This window comes from Rhinatrema bivittatum, chromosome 6 (assembly GCF_901001135.1).
Source record: "Rhinatrema bivittatum chromosome 6, aRhiBiv1.1, whole genome shotgun sequence".
Taxonomy (NCBI): domain Eukaryota; kingdom Metazoa; phylum Chordata; class Amphibia; order Gymnophiona; family Rhinatrematidae; genus Rhinatrema; species Rhinatrema bivittatum.
Window position 1 is genome coordinate 108,990,647 of NC_042620.1, and position 18,631 is coordinate 109,009,277.

The following is an 18,631-nucleotide window of genomic DNA, read 5'->3' on the forward strand; positions in this document are numbered from 1 at the left end:
AACAAATCATGTAACAAGAGAAATCTATGACCATGTCTAATTAAATGCATTAAAGGGTAGAAAATAACTTGAATTATAATAACCCATAAATATCCAAACACTCCAATGTAAACAGTTATTATAAATAAAATTGGCGCTTAGTGGCTAAATTCCACACCCCCCCCCCCCCCCCCCCCCCCCCCCCCCCCCCCCCCCATCCTTCAGAGCCACCCACTATTTCCATGGTTAAATTTATCTAACATTTAGTTTTGTTCACAGCTGTTTTCATTCCAGATTTGCATCTGGTGACTTCCATAGCTTGCTCATGTTAGCAGTTAGAATAAATAGAGTTTTTCAGGGCTGGTGCAGGGTATTAGGTCCCCTAGGCGAATCTTCTGCCTTGTGCCCACCCCCGCTCCCCCACCAGTCTAGGCCCCGGCTCCGGCCCTGACCTCATTCACTCAGACGGGCCTCCTCTCTTACACACACTTAGGTTTCTTGTCTCATTCATACGCACACCCGTATACAGGCTCCCTCCCTCTCTCTCAGTAACACCATTGCTCTCTTGTACATTCACAATCCCTCTCACTCTCACACAAACACAAATGGAGGCGCCACTCATGACCTTTCGAGACTCTGTTTCTCTCGGCCGCGAGCAGAATGGGTGTTGCTCGCAGCCCACTGAGTGTTTGCATTTCTCAGCCATGAGCAGGATCAGTGCTGCTCGCAGCCCGCCGAGTCTCTACTACTCTCAGCCACGAGCAGGATAGGCTCTGCTTACGGCCTGCCGAGTCTCTACTTCTCTTGGCTGCTCTTTGCCGCCCCCTAATGGCTGGCACCCTATGTGACCACCTTGTTCACCTATTGGGATGTGCCAGCCATAGGGTTTTAAATATTTGTTTTATTGAAACATGTTCAATAACCAGTCAGGCATGCACATGGCCAATACATTGTCCACTGGTATAAAAGCGGGGGACATTTGCAAATGCAGAATATTAGTAAGGGCAGAGCATGTATAAATAGTGTTTGCTATACAGAATATTTGGAAAAGACCAGACCTAGTCACTTAACAGTAGGGAAAAGGTGGAAGAGGGAAAAGAAGTCCTACCAACAGTGTTTACAAGTTTGATGCAGGACTGTTATTTGTTCAGATGGGGTTGTACATCTATGCTTGGCTCTACTTTGGTCGTTACCAATCTGGAAAGTGATTTTGCAGTCATTATGGTTAGTTCTCTAAATACATCGGCCCTCTGAGCACTGATAGTCTAAAAAAATTAATGGAATGATAGAAATAATTAAGAAAGGATTCACAAACAAGACACCTCTTAAATGCACTATGCATGTCTGGTCATCCAAAGTAAAAGAGGACATGATACACCTAAAATACAGTACAGAGTAGGGCACATTTGGGGTATGGAACAACTTTCATTCCAAGAAAGATTCAAAACATTAGGACTTTTCAGCTTGGAAAAGAGACACCTGAGAGTCAGATTTGATAATAAAGATATGTAAAATCACGAAAGGTGTGGCAAAAGAAAATAGGAAACTATTATTCACTAAGAGGTAGATTTTAAAAGATGCACGCGCGCGTCCATGTGTGTGTGGTTCCCGGCGCACACACATGGACGTGCTGATTTTATAACATACACGTGTTGCCACAGGCATGTTATAAAATACGATACTCGTGCGCACGTGTGTGCCTGATTTTATATCGGCGCGAGCATGTGCGGGTGGGTCACGACTCGCACGTGTAAGGAGGGGTTGATTTAAAAAAAAAAAAAAAAAAGCATGGCGATGCGATCAGGCCATCCCCAGTTACCTCTCAGTCCACTCCAATTAAGGAACAGACTGGGAGGGAGCTTCCCTATCCCCCTATCTATCCTTCCTCCCTTTTTCCCTCTCCTCTCCAACCCCTAAATCCCATCTATATCTACCTGGGAGCCAACCGGATCAGCAAATTGGCGCAGTCTCGGTCAGCCCTCGGCCTGCCCCTTTTCTAAACCCTGGCTTTTCTGCATCTACCAGCAGATACGCGCGTGGCCGGGCCGTTTAGAAAATGCGTTCCCTGCGCACTCGGCCCGGCCACATGCATATCTGCCCGGATTTGCACATGCCAGGGATTTAAAATCCTCCCATAAGTCTCATACTGTAGAAGTCATGGCGAACCCAATGACACTATCAGATAGCTGGTTTAAAATGAAATTAAGTACTTCAGACAATGCATCGTTAGCTTGTGGACCTCATTGTTACTGATTCCAGAAGGAATTACACAGATTTATAGAAGATAGATCACTCATTGGTTTTTTGAAATAAGAGGTAGGAATATCACCTTAGGTTCTGTGCATCCCTAAATGATGACTGCTAGATACTGGAAGGAAGAGCACAACAGTGAATGGACAATGCTACACAAGCCCTTTATTTTTTACATCCTTCTTCAAGCATCTGGTGCTTGCCACTGTAAGAGGTGTTGATGTAATAAGCCACGCTCACCCTAGCATGGTTTTTTTATTCACACTTCAGCATGGGTTTTTATGGCACTAACAAAACCCCAGTATGAAATAGCAGTTTTAGTGCTGAAAAAGCACACGGTAAAACAGGAGCAGTAGGTCATCTTATGTTTAGCATGTCTCCATGCAAACTGCAGGGTATTGAGAATATTAGCTATTGCCCTGTAGTGTAAGAAGGCATGCTAAAGGACATAAACCTTTGTGCAGGTCATTTTACTGTGGGAAATGTAACTCCTGAGTCAGAGCAGGCTAAGCGATGAACCCCCTCCGGTCCTCCCACCCACCTAAGTTAAAAAATAAAAGGTAGTGGCAGAAGGCACTCGAGTTCTCAGGCAGGATTGGTCCATTCCCTATCAGCTGTCAGGGAAGGAACCAATCAGAGGCAGCTCTTAAAGTGAATAAATTGATATTAATGCTGGTACAGTGGAGAGCTGTACCAGCAGCCTGGTGGGAGGGAGATAAGGTCTACTCCTTCTCCAGTGGCAGTTGGGAGGGGGGATGGTTAGGAACTTGGGTGCCCTGGACACTACATTTGTGAGTGGGTGAGAAGAGATTTGCCATTCAACCTCCTGCTCAAACCAATCAACCCCCAACTCAGCCAAAAGTTTAACTTGGGGGATGGAAGGGTTCGGAATTTGTGCCTGGCGTCATTACTTATGAGCATGCAAATGGCCCCTGAGTTTAAAAAAAAAAAAGAAAAGAAAAGTGCACTTTTTACATTTAATATGCTTGTATTTATTTGTGGAGCATTTGCATGCCATTAGCCTACTGCATCCTGCAGGGTGGCAGGTTTTTACCACACGCTCAAAGTAAAATCTGAGCTAAAATTTAATTCCAATTTTAGTGTGAGTTTTATTACATCAGCCGGAATACCTAGCTAGACAGATCTTTGGTCGGACCTAGTTTGGCAATTCTTATATTCCGAAATGAAGAAACACAAGAACAAAATGAAAAATATGGTTCTCTTAGTGAATTTGCAGATTTATTCATAGCATGACGATTAAAAAAGCTGGCCCTCTGCATGCCAATTGGACCGAATAATACATTTGAAATAATCGTTGATTGGCCGCCCAGTTCTGTTTAAATTATGTACACAAACAGAAGGCAGACTCCCCTTTCAAGAGAAAAGTCAAAGATGTCCAGTTGTATTTATCAGGGAATATTTGGTTATAGAGAGCACAAGAGAAAACTTGGCATCAAAAGCAGTAGAGCCCCTTATTCTAAGCAAGAATAAAATTATCTGAGAGATACAAAGGAAATGTCACAGCAATAAGCGAGAGTTCCGAGCCCCCACCTCCCACCCTGCGTTACCATTTAATTGACTGGAAGCAAAGAAAAATGACTGGAGAACCCTTTGTTCTCTGGCTTCTCCCTACTCACCTTTACCCAGGGCCTCTGTGCACTAGTTATGCCATGACTAGAAGGCTTTGACCACATGCAAACTTAGTGGCAATGAAAATGCCAGCTAACTTTCTATTTTTATTATTGCTTTTAGGAGACAAAGCGACACAGCAAATCCTACAGAGCCAGCTTGTCTTGGCAAGCAGAAAGAGCAGGTACTGGTGAAAGCTGAGATTCTAAAATAACATTGCTTTGCAACGTCAGGTTCCCGAGTGCAGAGTTCTGAGAACATGTGCATGGCAGTTTGGCACAGTCATCCGAACATGAGCCCCGTTAGCGACGTTCTGAGGTCTTTGGAGACAGAAGGGCCTGCTTGCTAAGAATTTTGGATGAGGAGAAAGGCAGGGAGGTAGAACGAACACGGGAATGAAAACACGTGGATAGATAGATGCCCACTGCTCCCTGGGGTGATTTTTCTCTGCACTCCGCTTTTTCTGCAGATGTTAGAGCCTCCTTTCCAGCCAGGAGTCGAGGTTCTTTGGTAGCACTTTGATATCCTTGCGTGAATTCAATATGCGGAATGGAGGAGTCGCTCTGTGACTTGGAGCACAGCGTAGTCTTTGAAGTCTGATCCAATTTTTGCTGCTTGCTATTTGATGTTGAAAAGATGAAATGAAGAAAGTGTACAGGTCTTGCCAATAACTCTGCTGAGCATATGTAAGATTAAAATACAAAATCCTTTGGATGATGTACTTAGAAATGTTAAGCAGATTAATACTTTCCGATAGCTTTTTTCATTTTTTTTTCCCCAAGGATACAAATTAAGTATGAGAAGAAATGAGCAGAGTATGCTTTGACTGGAAAATTGTGGTTGCTGTTTTAGTCCACTTGAACATATAGAAGTAATGGTCAAGAAACAAGTTGTAGGTGATAACTTTATATTGGACTGAATGAATACATCTGTGTCTAGGCCCGGAACTTTAACTTGCTGCTGTCTATCTCCTCTGTCAAGTCTCACGCCATCTCTTTATTAACTATAACTAGGGGTGTGCAGCCACTCCCCTAAATTTCATTGTACATTTATTTTTTTGGGGAGGTGGGTTGGGTTGGGTTTCGGTGCATTTAATGTTTATTCATATTTGGTTTGTTTGCTGACCCAAAATAAACATTATAAAAAGAAACTGGACTTCCCCAAGTCTATCCAACCTCCCTCCCATCCCTCTAAAAAATTGCTAGGAATGCCCCAGTCTCCTCTTACCCCTTCAGAGGGGGTTCCTGGTAGGTGGAAGGGGCAGGAGGGGTGCACACTGGTCTCACCATTGCGCCGGTCTCAGGGCTGGGAGCTCCGGAGAGGCTCAGACTGGCAAGGGAGTGGGATTTCTAAACTGAACAACCTTTACCTTCAAAATAAAAGGAAATGAAAACCTACAAAATCTCATTGGTTTTTCTTTCATTCTGCTTTGAAAACGAAATGAAATGAAATAGGGAAAGTCTTTGACATTTCCTGTTCAGTTTCAAATGAATGCACATATTCCTATCTGTAACACCGTTTCATATGCAGGCAACCTCGTGTCTAGCTGCTTCTGTACTTTTTGAATCCAGTGTAACTGCATTGTTTCTGCACTGCCAGCTGAAGGGAGCAGAGATCTGGAAAGCTAGTCACAGCTGCACTGATTTAATCCATTAAAAAGGAGTCGGTAACTCTCTATGGCCTGACTGATTGTATCTGAGTCCTGTAGAGCAGCACGGGGCAGTATGATTGTATGTGGCAGGACAGCAAATGGGTTTGGGCATGATTTACAATTTAGGGAGGGGAGATCTACTACCCCCCAGATATCACGATGAGCGCAGGAGGGAGGGTAAGTCCCCTCCTTCCAGAAATCAGAGACTGCGAACCCTCTGCCCCGGGTCTTCCCTCCCCCCCCTCGGTTTTCCCCGCAACATTTCTCCCCTCACCTCTGACCCTTTCATCTTCTTTCCTGTCTGGTCTGCACTGCACCAAGAACGCCGGCTGAACTGAGCCCCCGGGCCCTGGTGCCAGCGTGAACGCGTTCCCGGGTCCTGCTGTGCCCCCCTCCCCTGGCGCAGCACCTGCTTCCTGTCACCAGGGAAGCCCGTGCAAGGGGTGGAGCCCTGCGGGGGTCCTGTGAGCACACACAACACCAGTGCAAAAGCCGGAGTTCTCGATGGTGGTGCGGGCTGGGCCGGGAAGAAAATGACGGCCGCGTCGGCAACACTCTGGCGCCTATAGAAATGTGGCGCCAGAGCCAGTTGGCTCTTTCCCTATGCCTACATCTGGGCCAGGGGCTAAGGCACGGTGGGCCAAAATCAGAAAAGCAGAGGAAAATTCACCCCTAAATAAAGCATAAGACAGTTACAAATAAATTGTTACAATTTAGTATGGGATCCATATTTTAGCACATTGCTTAATGTTTTCAATATACAATATTGTATAGGTGCTCCAGTGCTTGTGTTTTCAATAACCAATATGACATGTACAGTTTCTCCAGTTCCATTGCTTAGAGAAGAGTCTTTCACTTACCAGGAAACCATGACTTCTCATGTCTACAAATTTCTAAACAGATATTTCTTCTTCAGAAGGACTCGGAACTTTCAGCCCAGGAGGATGAGTCACCATCTGGCCAGTCCCAAGCAAGTCCCCAGGAATCATATAAAGACACTGGTAAGACGTAGGTTGTCGGCAAGGCGGATTTGTTTATTGATTGATTAGTTCTTTTAACAGTCCTGCTACATTTTTGCTATATTTAAAAGACTACATGGATATGCAACAAATTTTATGAAGGGTTCTTCTGAGATTTTATAATTTTTTTTTTGCCGATTACTGTTTTTAAAGTGGTGCTCTATAGTAGAGACGAGAAAAGATAAGGGGTAGATTTTACAAATCTACGCGCGCGCGTACTTTTGTTCGCGCACCAGGCGCGTATCTTATAAAATCCGGGGTCGGCGCGCGCAAGGGGGTGAACATTTGTGCACCTTGCACGTGCCGAGCCCTGCGCGTGCTGCCCGTTCCCTCCGAGGCCACTCTGAAATCCCCCCCCCCCGCACCTTCCCCTCCCTTCCCCTACCTAACCCACCCCCCTGGCCCTATCTAAACCCCCTCCCTACCTTTATCTTAAAAGTTACTACTGCCTCCGGGCAGTATTAACTTACGCGCGCTGGCGCGGCAGGCCCCGACACAGGCCGCTGTGTTGGGGCACTCGGCCATGCCCCCGAAACGCGCCCCCCCGGACACGCCCCGAAAATGCCGTGTCACTCCTGACACGCCCCCGACACGCCCCCAGGCAAGCCCTGGGACTTACACGCGTCCCGGGGCGTGCGCGCAGGGGTTTTTTAAAAGGGTTACGCACGTACCTTATGGGGTAGATTTTATAATTTTGTGTGAGTGCGTACTTTTGTTCGCGCACCAGGCGCGAACAAGAGTATGCAGGATTTCAATAGATACGCGCGTAGCCATTAAAATCCGGGATCGGCGCGCGCAAGGCTGCCGATTTTGGGCAGCCTGCGCGCGCCGTGCCACACAGCCTGCCTCTGTTCCCTCCGAGGCCGCTCCAAAATCGGAGCGGCCTTGGAGGGAACTTTCTTTCGCCCTCCCCTCACCTTCCCCTCCCTTCCCCTACCTAACCCACCCCCCGGCCCTATCTAAACCCCCCCTACCTTTACCGCCGGATTTACGCCTGCCGGAGGCAGACGTAAATCTGCGTGCGCCAGCGGGCTGCTGGCGCGCCATCACCCGACCCCGGGGGCTGTTCCGGAGGGCGCAGCCACACCCCCGGAACGCCCCCGGGCCGAAACCACGCCTGCGGCGCCGCCCCTGAAATGTTGTGTCACCTGTGCCACGCCCCCCGAAATGCCGCGTCACGACCGCCACGCCCCCCGACACACCCCCGGCATGCCTCTCCATGCAAGCCCCGGGACTTACGTGCGTCCCGGGGCTTGTGCGCGCCTATGCAAAATAGGCTCGGCGTGCGCAGGGGGGGGGTTGGGGTAGGTTTTCGGGGGGTACGCGCGTATCCCTTTGAAAATCTACCCCTATGCGCGTAACCCTTTTAAAATCCGGCCCTAAGTGCTTAAATCATCCTGTCAGAATATGAGCATTTTGGTACAATCAGTGGAATCAGAGAAGGATAATGCAGAACAGATGAATTTATTTTATATAGTGAAATCTGATTTTTTTTTTATCACTTTAGCTGACTTAGTTTTTATGTCTTCTGCGTTTGGTCTTTAGTGTTGGATTTTGAGGTAAAGTGGCCCAAACACCATGTAATCAGGAAGAATATACGTATGCAAGCCTCAAGAATAGATCATCTCTTTACGGAGCATGTCATGTCCCCTGCAACCGTGTTCTCCTTCCTAGTGAGCTCTCCCAAGGAGGAACTCGTGCATTCTCTGAGACCAGGCAGGACAGTGCTTGTAGTGGTAAGCACAGTGTAGTGCTTACTAGGGATGTGAATCGTTTTTCGACGATTAAAATTATCGTCCGATAATTTTAATATCGTCTTAAACCGTTATGGAACACAATACAATAGAGATTCTAACGATTTATCGTTATAAATCGTTAAAATCGTGAGCCGGCACATTAAAACCCCCTAAAACCCACCCCCGACCCTTTAAATTAAATCTCCCACCCTCCCGAACCCCCCCCAAATGACTTAAATAACCTGGGTGTCCAGTGGCGGTCCGGAACAGCAGCGGTCCGGAACGGGCTCCTGCTATTGAATCTTGTTGTCTTCAGCCGGCGCCATTTTCCAAAATGGCGCCGAAAAATGGTGGCGGCCATAGAACAACACGATTCCACGGCAGGAGGTCCTTCCGGACCCCCGCTGGACTTTTGGCAAGTCTTGTGGGGGTCAGGAGGCCCCCCCCAAGCTGGCCAAAAGTTCCTGGAGGTCCAGCGGGGGTCAGGGAGCGATTTCCCGCCGCGAATCGTTTTCCGTACGGAAAATGGCGCCGGCAGGAGATCGACTGCAGGAGGTCGTTCAGCGAGGCGAACCCTCGCTGAACGACCTCCTGCAGTCGATCTCCTGCCGGCGCCATTTTCCGTACGGAAAACGATTCGCGGCGGGAAATCGCTCCCTGACCCCCGCTGGACCTCCAGGAACTTTTGGCCAGCTTGGGGGGGGCCTCCTGACCCCCACAAGACTTGCCAAAAGTCCAGCGGGGGTCCGGAAGGACCTCCTGCCGTGGAATCGTGTTGTTCTATGGCCGCCGCCATTTTTCGGCGCCATTTTGGAAAATGGCGCCTCCTGCAGGAGGTCGTTCAGCGAGGCGAACCCTCGCTGAACGACCTCCTGCAGTCGATCTCCTGCCGGCGCCATTTTCCGTACGGAAAACGATTCGCGGCGGGAAATCGCTCCCTGACCCCCGCTGGACCTCCAGGAACTTTGGCCAGCTTGGGGGGGGCCTCCTGACCCCCACAAGACTTGCCAAAAGTCCAGCGGGGGTCCGGAAGGACCTCCTGCCGTGGAATCGTGTTGTTCTATGGCCGCCGCCATTTTTCGGCGCCATTTTGGAAAATGGCGCCGGCTGAAGAGAACAAGATTCAATAGCAGGAGCCCGTTCCGGACCGCTGCCGTTCCGGACCGCCGCTGGACACCCAGGTTATTTAAGTCATTTGGGGGGGGGGTTCGGGAGGGTGGGAGATTTAATTTAAAGGGTCGGGGTGGGTTTTAGGGGGTTTTAGTGTGCCGGCTCACGATTTTACGATTTTTCACGATATTTTACCCCCCCAAACGGCAACAATACGATTCCCTCCCCCTCCCAGCCGAAATCGATCGTTAAGACGATCGAGGACACGATTCACATCTCTAGTGCTTACCACTACAAGCGCCATCGTCACAGCTTGCTTCAGTTCGAGGCTCTAGCTTTCAACTTAACAATCCACTTGTGGCTTGATATACAGCAGGGCATTTCTAGCAGGCAGTCAAAGGCCCAGGCCAAGGCACAATACAGCTTCTTGCTTTCAGCCAGCCCCAAGCCAGCTTCCTGACAGCTCCTGCCTTAAATAAAAAAAAAAAGACCCCGCCAGGCTTGTTCACATTGAGGACTCTATAGCCATGCTCCCAGGTGCTTTCCCATCCGCCTCTCTTCTCGTCTTCTGCAGCCACTGCTTTTTCCATGCCACAGCAGGTTACGCGGGGAGGGCAGGGCACAAACGTTCCCGTACCAACACCCCCTGTTTAGAAGTTTTTATTGCCCTGCTATTTGTTGCAAAGTAACTCTTTTAAATGTAGCAGCATTTTTTTGTTTTGACCCTGCAGTTTCCTCCTGCTCCCTTTGGGTTGTTATCTCACTTGGCACCAGGGATGGGAGCTGGAGCCAGAATCCATCATTTGCCGCTGCTCAGGGATTTTTTTTTTACCCCCAACTATTTTATATCCCCTCCCAATTTACTTCGGTACAGCAACAGTCCTCCACCAGGGACCATGCACCAGCGCTGCGATCATGGGCCTTAAATCCAGCCATTAATTGTCACCATTATGCGATAACTCTGACACTCCCCCCCCCCCCCCCCCCCAGGGGCTGTAAATGCCGCCTCTGCAGTTGGGGCCCCGGTAGGGAAAGATTAGAGCAGGGAATGAAACCCAGGTCCCTCTGCATGGCAGTGGGCAGCAGGGCCACCGAGCCGCTATGAAAATTTTCAATTTTAATTTTTTAAATGTCTGATGCATCACAAGTAAAGGGACCTGCGGGGCTAGTCCGGCTGTCATAACCGTTGCCTGCCCCTGTTTGAAACACTGTGGGGTCAATATTCAAAGCCATGTAGATGGGTAACTCACAAGTTATCTGTTTAAATGGCAAATTTTGAATATTCCCCTTGCTTATCTGGCCAAAAATTAGCCAGATAAGACGGGGGGGGACATGTTAGGAGAATTCCGGGGTGGGGTTGAGTTAGCCAAATAACTTATCTGGCTAATTCGATATTTGGAGTTAGTCGAATACATTGTTCAGCTAACTCAAGACGTGCCTGCATTCAGGTCTAAAGTTATGTAGCCCAATGTTAATTCCTGGGCTGCAGGAAAAAAAAAAAAGGTTGTGGGCCTAATTGCTCTTTCACAGCCCCCCACCCACCTGAGCTAGACATATATGGCCCTGTCAGACCATGCTTGCAGCACCTCCACCCCCCCCCCCCCTCTCTCCTACCTGACCCCTCAAAGCCATCTTATGAAAGTATATTTTAAGGGCCTGATTCTGGCCTGCTCCCTGCTCCTGCCAAAAGTATCCTTCCTGGGGCCCCATCTCCCTCTCTCCTACCCCTCCCCTATGGCAACCCTACCCCGCCCATCCTCCTAGTTCCTATACTCTGCTCCTTTTCAGCCCAATCCATGGTAGCAGTCTACTTCAAACTTGGCCCGAGACATCTATGGTTGCTAGGGGAACTACTGTGGAAGAATATATGGAAAGAAAGGAGAGGGCCCCAGATATCCAGTTAGGTTTAAAGTTATCCGGATACTGGTAGACAGATAACTTTAATCAGGGATATTCAGTGGGATGTTCATCCCACTGAAAATCTGGTACCAGTTATCCAGCTAACTGTAGCCAGAAAACGTGTCTGCTCACTGGCTTACTGAATATAGACCTCTGTGTATCAACTTTCCCATGCAACGCTGATAAGACACTGCTGAAAAACAGGAGGAAACTGGAGCATGATGCCATGGCTGTGACGGACAGCAAGCCCAGCAGGATCCTTGCATTACAATGCACCAGTTAATTTCAGAGGTATAATAGTTATGTTACATTTATAGACACTTTGTATAGTAATATCCTATAAAAAGGCTTCTGATCACCTTGTTTTGAGGGTGGGGGAAAGATCCCTGAGCTTGAGTCCTTCAGCTTCATATAGTTTTTCTATAATGAGGGGAGACTGCCACAGGCCATCAGAATGATTGCCTGGCCCTCTGCATGTAGTCCTTGGTAAAATGAGAGATTGTTTTATTTTGCCAAACAGTGAAGGCTACAGGAATGCCGGGCAGCAGTTAAGCTCTTCAATGACATATTGTAGTTTATGTTAAACAATGTGGGAGGGAAGGTTGTTGAAAAGCTTGTAATTAATCATCCTGGTAACTGAGATGCTAAGTTTTCTACCTTGAGGTATCCATCCTCACGGTCAGGCAGGGAAGAGTGGAGGTTGTGGCTTGTCAGAGAGAGTTTTTCCTGCTCTGTAGTTAAGATGTTCTCCAGTTTTCCTGCTGTATCTGCATATCCCTGGATAGTACATGGCAAATCAGAAACATACTTCAAGGGTAAGCCTGCAAAAAGGAAATGCGTTCTGTCTCGTGGAACTTCAGCTGGTTTGTCACATCCAGGGTAAACCCATACATAATAACCTCAGGGACCTGGAGATGTCTGCTCATGCTGTGAATTTACAGCCTCTTGGAAGCAGAGCTCAGAGAGATGGTTTGTGCAGCGTGCCGCAGGGGCTGCGCACGGGAGCCTCCGTGAGGGGATAGACTTGTCAGAAAGAAAATATTTTCTTTTTGTTTCAAATCAAATTCTGTGACATGCCATGAGGATGTGCAACAGGATTGATTTACCTTAAAATACTTGTGACAAGAGAATAGCCATGAGAAAATAAACTTGCTTTCTATTAAGTAGAAACACAATAATGCTGTAATCCATTGAGAAAATTATCCTAAGTTAAACATCTGTGCTGTAACCACAACTTTTCTTACGCACACACACACACTCTGATTGTTGAAATATATTGTATATTAGGATAGAGGAATATATGTAGCTTATTGTTTCCCTATGGACCGCAATTTCCCTTATAATATTTTTAACAGTACATCACAGTGAGTGGTAATATATCTGATATGATGCAGCTATCGCCAGTATTATGGCTAAAGGCTACCAATGAGGAGCAGGGACAACACCAAAAATCAAACGAGATGAGAGTTAGTGACCTAAAACTGTATATCATGTGTTGGGGGAGAGATATGTACTTAAATTCCTCTTCCCCATATACCACTGGGAGGGAGGGAGTTGATTCACCACCAGTGTTTTGTGTCTTCAATTGTCAAATAATGGCCAAATATCTACTGTCATAGAAAGGATATTTGGCCACCTAATTGATGTGTTTTGAAACTCTCATAAAGATATTCGGAGCAGCAAGGAGAGGAGCCCAGCCGCACTCTGCATTGTCAGGTTCTGCTCTGATAATTCCTGCTCACACACCTGGCTATAGATAGACAGCTTTAATTCACCTCCCTGAGGCCTCTAGCCAAGTTGATTTATTCCAGCTCACATCCGGAAGTATGTCCAGGCAGCCTTCCTTTCCCTGTGTATTTAGCGCCCATTATTTTCTATAGAAGGTAAAATATGTTTTTTTAAATTTTCTTTTCCTCTCATGGAAATTCATGGGAATAGCCCACAACAGACTATTTCCTTTTACTTATATAATTCCACTGAAATTTAAAAAAAAATATCTCAGAAAAACTTTGCGAAAATAAATAAGTTCTGTTTGGAGCTGTTTCTCAGTGCATTTAAAGAGACAGTACGGTGATAACCACAGCACATTCTGGTGTTTGGCTCTTGACAAGTGGCGTTGACCTTCCCTAACACAAGCATTTCAACACACTGGTTTAATTTATTGGTCTTACTTTACCACCTTTCACAAATAATCAAAGTGCTTTACAATTTTAGAAATAGTAATCAACCTAATAAACGAAGCTTGACCGACGTGCCGCAAATGCAGCGTTACAGGGAGAATCACTATCGAAAGGTCCAGTGTGACAAAAGTTTAAATTACAGCGTATTGAAGCTCGAATAGGATAGGATGGGGCTGTAAGGGCAGGGGGTGATAGGGGGGAAAGGACGAGGGGGAGGTCGGGACGGAAGGGGAGCAAAAAGGGGAGCATGAAGGGGCGCACTAAGTGGCAGGCCCCTTGGTCACGCTCCTTAGGCACGTGACGCTATTAAGACTGATCTGCTTAATTTGCTATTAAGACTGACAGAGACACAGTCTTAAAATTATTTCTGCGAAACAGAGAGAAAGAGTTCTACGGTCAAAAGATTGGATCTTCCCAGATATTACCAAAAACAACACAAATTCGAAGAAAAAAGATGTTGGAGATGCGCCAGGAAGCGAGGGTTGATGGGAGCCAGGGTTACTATTAGATACCCTTGTAAATGTATTTTAATTTGGAATAATGCCCGTTATATTTTCTTTGAGCCAGACCAACTTCGTATATTTCTGGATAGTCATAAGAATGGGGGGAGTGTTCCCTTAAACATCTCGAGAAGATTTGCTCCTTTAATTTTCTTGTGTTACACATTAAGAAATAGTTATTTGAACAGCTCAATTTAGTTACTTCCTTGAAGTGATTTGCATGAGTTATACTTATATTTAAATATATTTGCTGCATTACATTAATGTAATAACCTGCTGACCATGTTTACAATTAGTTTTAAAGAATGGAAACAATGACTTGAGTACTGGTGCTTTAAGTGAAAGTGGAAATAATAAGTCTGTCCGTTTTCCCTCATACTGTGGAGTCTTTATTCTGGATGATTGCATACCATAAGTGAATGTGGGTTTATTTTCTAATATATCTTTCTTACTAAAGTGTTCCAAACCCCCATTAAGCCAAAGAATAAGTTAGAAAATCTGTTATGATGCAACTGAAGCAAAAGCAGAAGGCAACAAACTGAGAAAAACATTCTTATCAGGATAATGAGAGTAATTTTAAAAACCATTTCAGTGGATAAAAACAGTACTTTACTCAAAGAAGTGGCCTTTTAGAAAATTGCCCTCTACATGTGTGGGTAAACTTATGCATATTGAGCCAGGGCCAGCTTAAGTATTAGGCAAATTAGGCAGTCACCTAGGGTACCAGCTTCTGGCGGGCTGCTAAGAACAGCAGCAGTGGCAGCAAAACAATAGGTCCTGACAGCCACATAAACTCAAAAGAACAATCTGTGCTTTTAATCTCTGTATCTTCACATCTTTCCTGTGCACAGGTAAATAGCCATTCCAAGTATTGCTTTTCACCATAGTTTTACTTACTTTTGTGTTTTAGGCTTTATAGATTTTTACATGGTTTGATACCTCTGAACAGCAAATGCTGTCCTCGTGACTTCTTATATATCCAAAACCCCGACACAGATCCATGTTTTGCAGTCTGTATCAGGGAGTAAAAATTATTTCTTTAACACTGCAATAGCTTCTTATACAGTTCAGAGCCAATATCACTTAATCATGGAACTCTAAACCAAAAATGAAAAATATACTAATACATCACTTGCTGATATAGTGACAGCAGGCTATATACTTTTCCAATGACAGCAAGTGATATATACTAATATATCACTTGCTGTCATTGGAAAATTTCAGATAAGTACAATTTCTAATTACAAATAAAAAAACAACCTGAAAAAATTCTACATAGTTGTTATGGTCTGTCTATGGTGACCGATGATAATATATAGGGCAAAGAGCAGAACAGAGTAAAACTATTCTGTTGCCCAGTCCAGTACCTCTCATCTCCCCCTCCTTTCCCCTTCCCTCCCAGGCAGGTGGTAGGAAGAGGAGGGGAAGGAGTAGGCCTATGGAAAGACAGAGAAAAGATAGTTTGTACCCTAATCCATTCCTCCCCTTGTATCATAAACAAAACAGAAGGGGAAGAAGTGACACTGAAGTAGACAGAGAAGACCAGAGAAGAGTTACTCTGCTCCCAAATCCAAACCTTCCCCTACTGCCATACCCCCGTCACCACTACACCACAGGTGCAGATTTTTTCCTGAGGACTGAAGAGATGGGCTGGAGCAGACACAGCAGCAGGCCTTCAGCTCTCTGTGCTCCTGGGACTCACAACTCAGCTGCTGGTGAAGGGAGGAGGAGGAAGTGAAGGCTGAAAGAGAATGAGGTGAATAGGCCTAGGCAAGGAGCAAGGGGGGTGAATTTTGGAAGATGCGAGGAAGGTACTGAATGGTTGGAGAGGAGAACGGTTGCAAAAAGGGGTGAACATTGGGGAAGTGAGTGTTGCATCCATCGGTCGCCTTACCTCTTTTCTGCCATTTTCCTCTTCCTTGAGCAAGATGGCTGCCTCTGGTGCCGGGTGCTGAAACCCTCGGCGTCAACAACTCAGCATGGGCGTACCAGTCTGCCATGTTTCTTCCCGTGGCCTCCTAGGGCACGCGGGCACAATGCCTACGCCTATGTACACGTCATGGCGGGAAGCTCAGGGGCGTCCCCACCGCATGACGTCAATACCTCCAGGTATTTAAGCCTCCGCTATGCTGCTACCTACTTTGAGTTAGCAAGGATTTTGGTTTAGCTACTCTGACCTCTCTAAGCTGCTCACTTAGACGCCTCGCTACCCTCTGGGGAATCTCGCTCCTGACGAAGCTCTAGGCTCCCGTTCCTCGGGAGCCTCTCGCTTCCAACTACCCTTCGGGGTTTCTACTGACTTGACAACTGCTCCTGTGGGTCTCTCTCTTTATTTCAGGATCTCCTGTACTATCATGTACTCGCTCCTCAAGGGCCTACCAGTCCAGTGTATCCTGCACCACGGACCTTTGGTCCCATCATCTTCATTGCCAGAAAGATGCTTGCACTACGCTCCAGTGAGTACCTCTATGATCCGGTTCTCCAACTCCACCCACCAGGTTCGGCGTAGCCCGCACCGCGGGTTCCTATCTACTTTGAACATCTGGGTGAGGCTTCTACATATGAGACTGTCAGAACGTATTGGCACCTTGCCAGACTCCAGTGTCTTTCCTTCCCGCCTCATACCATCTATCTACAGCAGCACAATAAAACTTTCCACCTACAAGTGTCCGCTCTCTGTGTTTAGCCTATCGCTGTGGTTCCCCAATGGGGCCCCTCCCCATGGGAGGAGTCATCTCCACTGCGACTAAGGGTCCACATAATGCCACAACACAACAGATTGCTAACTCCCAGGGACTCAGCTCAGCTTGCAGCCTTGCAGGCCATCCTGGCCTAGACCAGCAGATCACGGAACAACAAAAGTCTTTGGAGAGCCTAGCTACTGCCTTCAATCACTTGCATACTCAACTGAATTCTTCTGCAACTCCTGTGAAAGAATTGCTGTCTCCAGTGGTGGTCCTCAAGACCACTGTACCCTTATCCACACCTACCCGCTTTATGGGTGAAGCCAAGATGTGTAGAGGATTTGTAATCAATGCAGCATGCATTTTGCATTACAGCCTACCCTCTTTCCCACAGAAGCTTCCAAGACATCCTATCTTTTCTAGAGAGACGAGCCTTGGCTTGGGCTTCACCGTTATGGAAACATGAAAATCCTATCCTGAATGACCTACCAGGAATTCTAAAACTTTTAAAATCTGTCTTTGATGACCCGGCTCGTCAGACTGTCGCTGGATCTGCTTTGCTCAATCTCCAGCAAGGTAATAAGCCACTCACAGACTTTACGATCCGAACTACTTTGGGACACTGGATGTCTATGTGCCATATTTATGGAGGGCCTCAATTCTTGCTTAAAAGATGAATTAGTGGCTCGTGGTTTGATTTGCCTGATACCCTTGAGTCCTGATGGAACTGGCTGGGAGAATTGACCGCTGTATCCGAGATCGAACTCAGGAGGCTAAGAGTCCACGAAAGTTTACTGTGGGGGCTAACCGTCCTAAACCTGTGCCTATTGCCTCCAGCCTGTCATCTGCTCCCTTAGAAGAGAAAGAGCCTATGCAACTAAGCCGAAGCCCATTTAACTTCCAAGGAAAGATATTTTCGCAAACGTATGGGGTTATGCATATACTGTGGCCAATCGGGCCATGCCATCCAAACCTGTTCCATTTGTCCGGGAAACTGAAGGGCCTAGGATCTGCAGGAGGACTTCTCTTGGGCCTCACCTCTCCTACTCTTCCATTATCCTTACCAGTATCTCTGCGGAGGACTTGAATTTCAGACTCTCGCTCTCATTGACTCCGGAGCCGGAGGTAATTTTGTCTTGAAGTGCTAATTGAACATCTACGGATTCCTACCACGCCAATAGCTAAGCTATTGCTATGGTCCTCTATCCATGGAGAACTACTTCCTGGAGAAGTTTCATTGACTACCCAGGCCATTGGCCTGCGCACCGGAGTTTTACACTCTGAATCCATCTCATTTCTCGTATTGGAAAGGCCATGCATCCGGTGGTACTTGGACTGCCTTGGCTTCAAGATCATATGCCACAATTTAATTGAGCCACATTGGAACTGTCCCAGTGGAGACCTGACTGTCATGGCCGGTGCCTCGGGGAAGTTTCACCACTCATTTGCATGCCCACTACACCATCGTTACCTGGTTTACCTCCACAATATGCCTCCTTCCAGGATGTTTTCTCAAAACAAGCAGCTGATGTACTTCCACCGCACAGAGTATTCGACTGCGCCATAAATCTGAAGCCTAATTCAGAACCTCCCAGAGGAAGAGTTTACCCTCTTTCAGTAGCTGAGACTCAAGCCATGTCCACCTACATACAAGAGAACCTGCAGAAGGGATTCATTAGACCCTCCAAATCTCCTGCTGGTGCAGACTTCTTTTTCATAGGGAAGAAAAATGGCACCTTACACCCCTGCATCGATTACAGGGGTCTGAATGAGATTACCATCAAGGACAGGTACCCCCTGCCCTTAATTTCTGAACTGTTTGATAGGCTCCAAGGAGCCAAGATATTCTCCAAATTAGTCCTTAAAGGAGCTTACAACTTGGTGTGTATTCGTGAAGGAGATGAATGGAAGACCGCTTTTAACACACGCGTTGGATACTTCGAAAAATCTCGTCATGCCCTTCGGTTTGAGTAACGCACCTGCAGTCTTTCAAA

General features: G+C 46.8%; 1 protein-coding gene across 1 annotated transcript in view; it reads left to right on the forward strand.

Moving 5' to 3' along the window:
- MYO3B (myosin IIIB) overlaps positions 1-18,631 on the forward strand; it is a 424,126-nt gene that overhangs the window by 348,378 nt on the left and 57,117 nt on the right. Inside the window, exons 25-26 of the mRNA XM_029607903.1 lie at positions 3,982-4,042; positions 6,426-6,510. Of these exons, the coding sequence (XP_029463763.1) occupies positions 3,982-4,042; positions 6,426-6,510 (146 nt within the window). The remainder of the gene's footprint in view (positions 1-3,981; positions 4,043-6,425; positions 6,511-18,631) is intronic.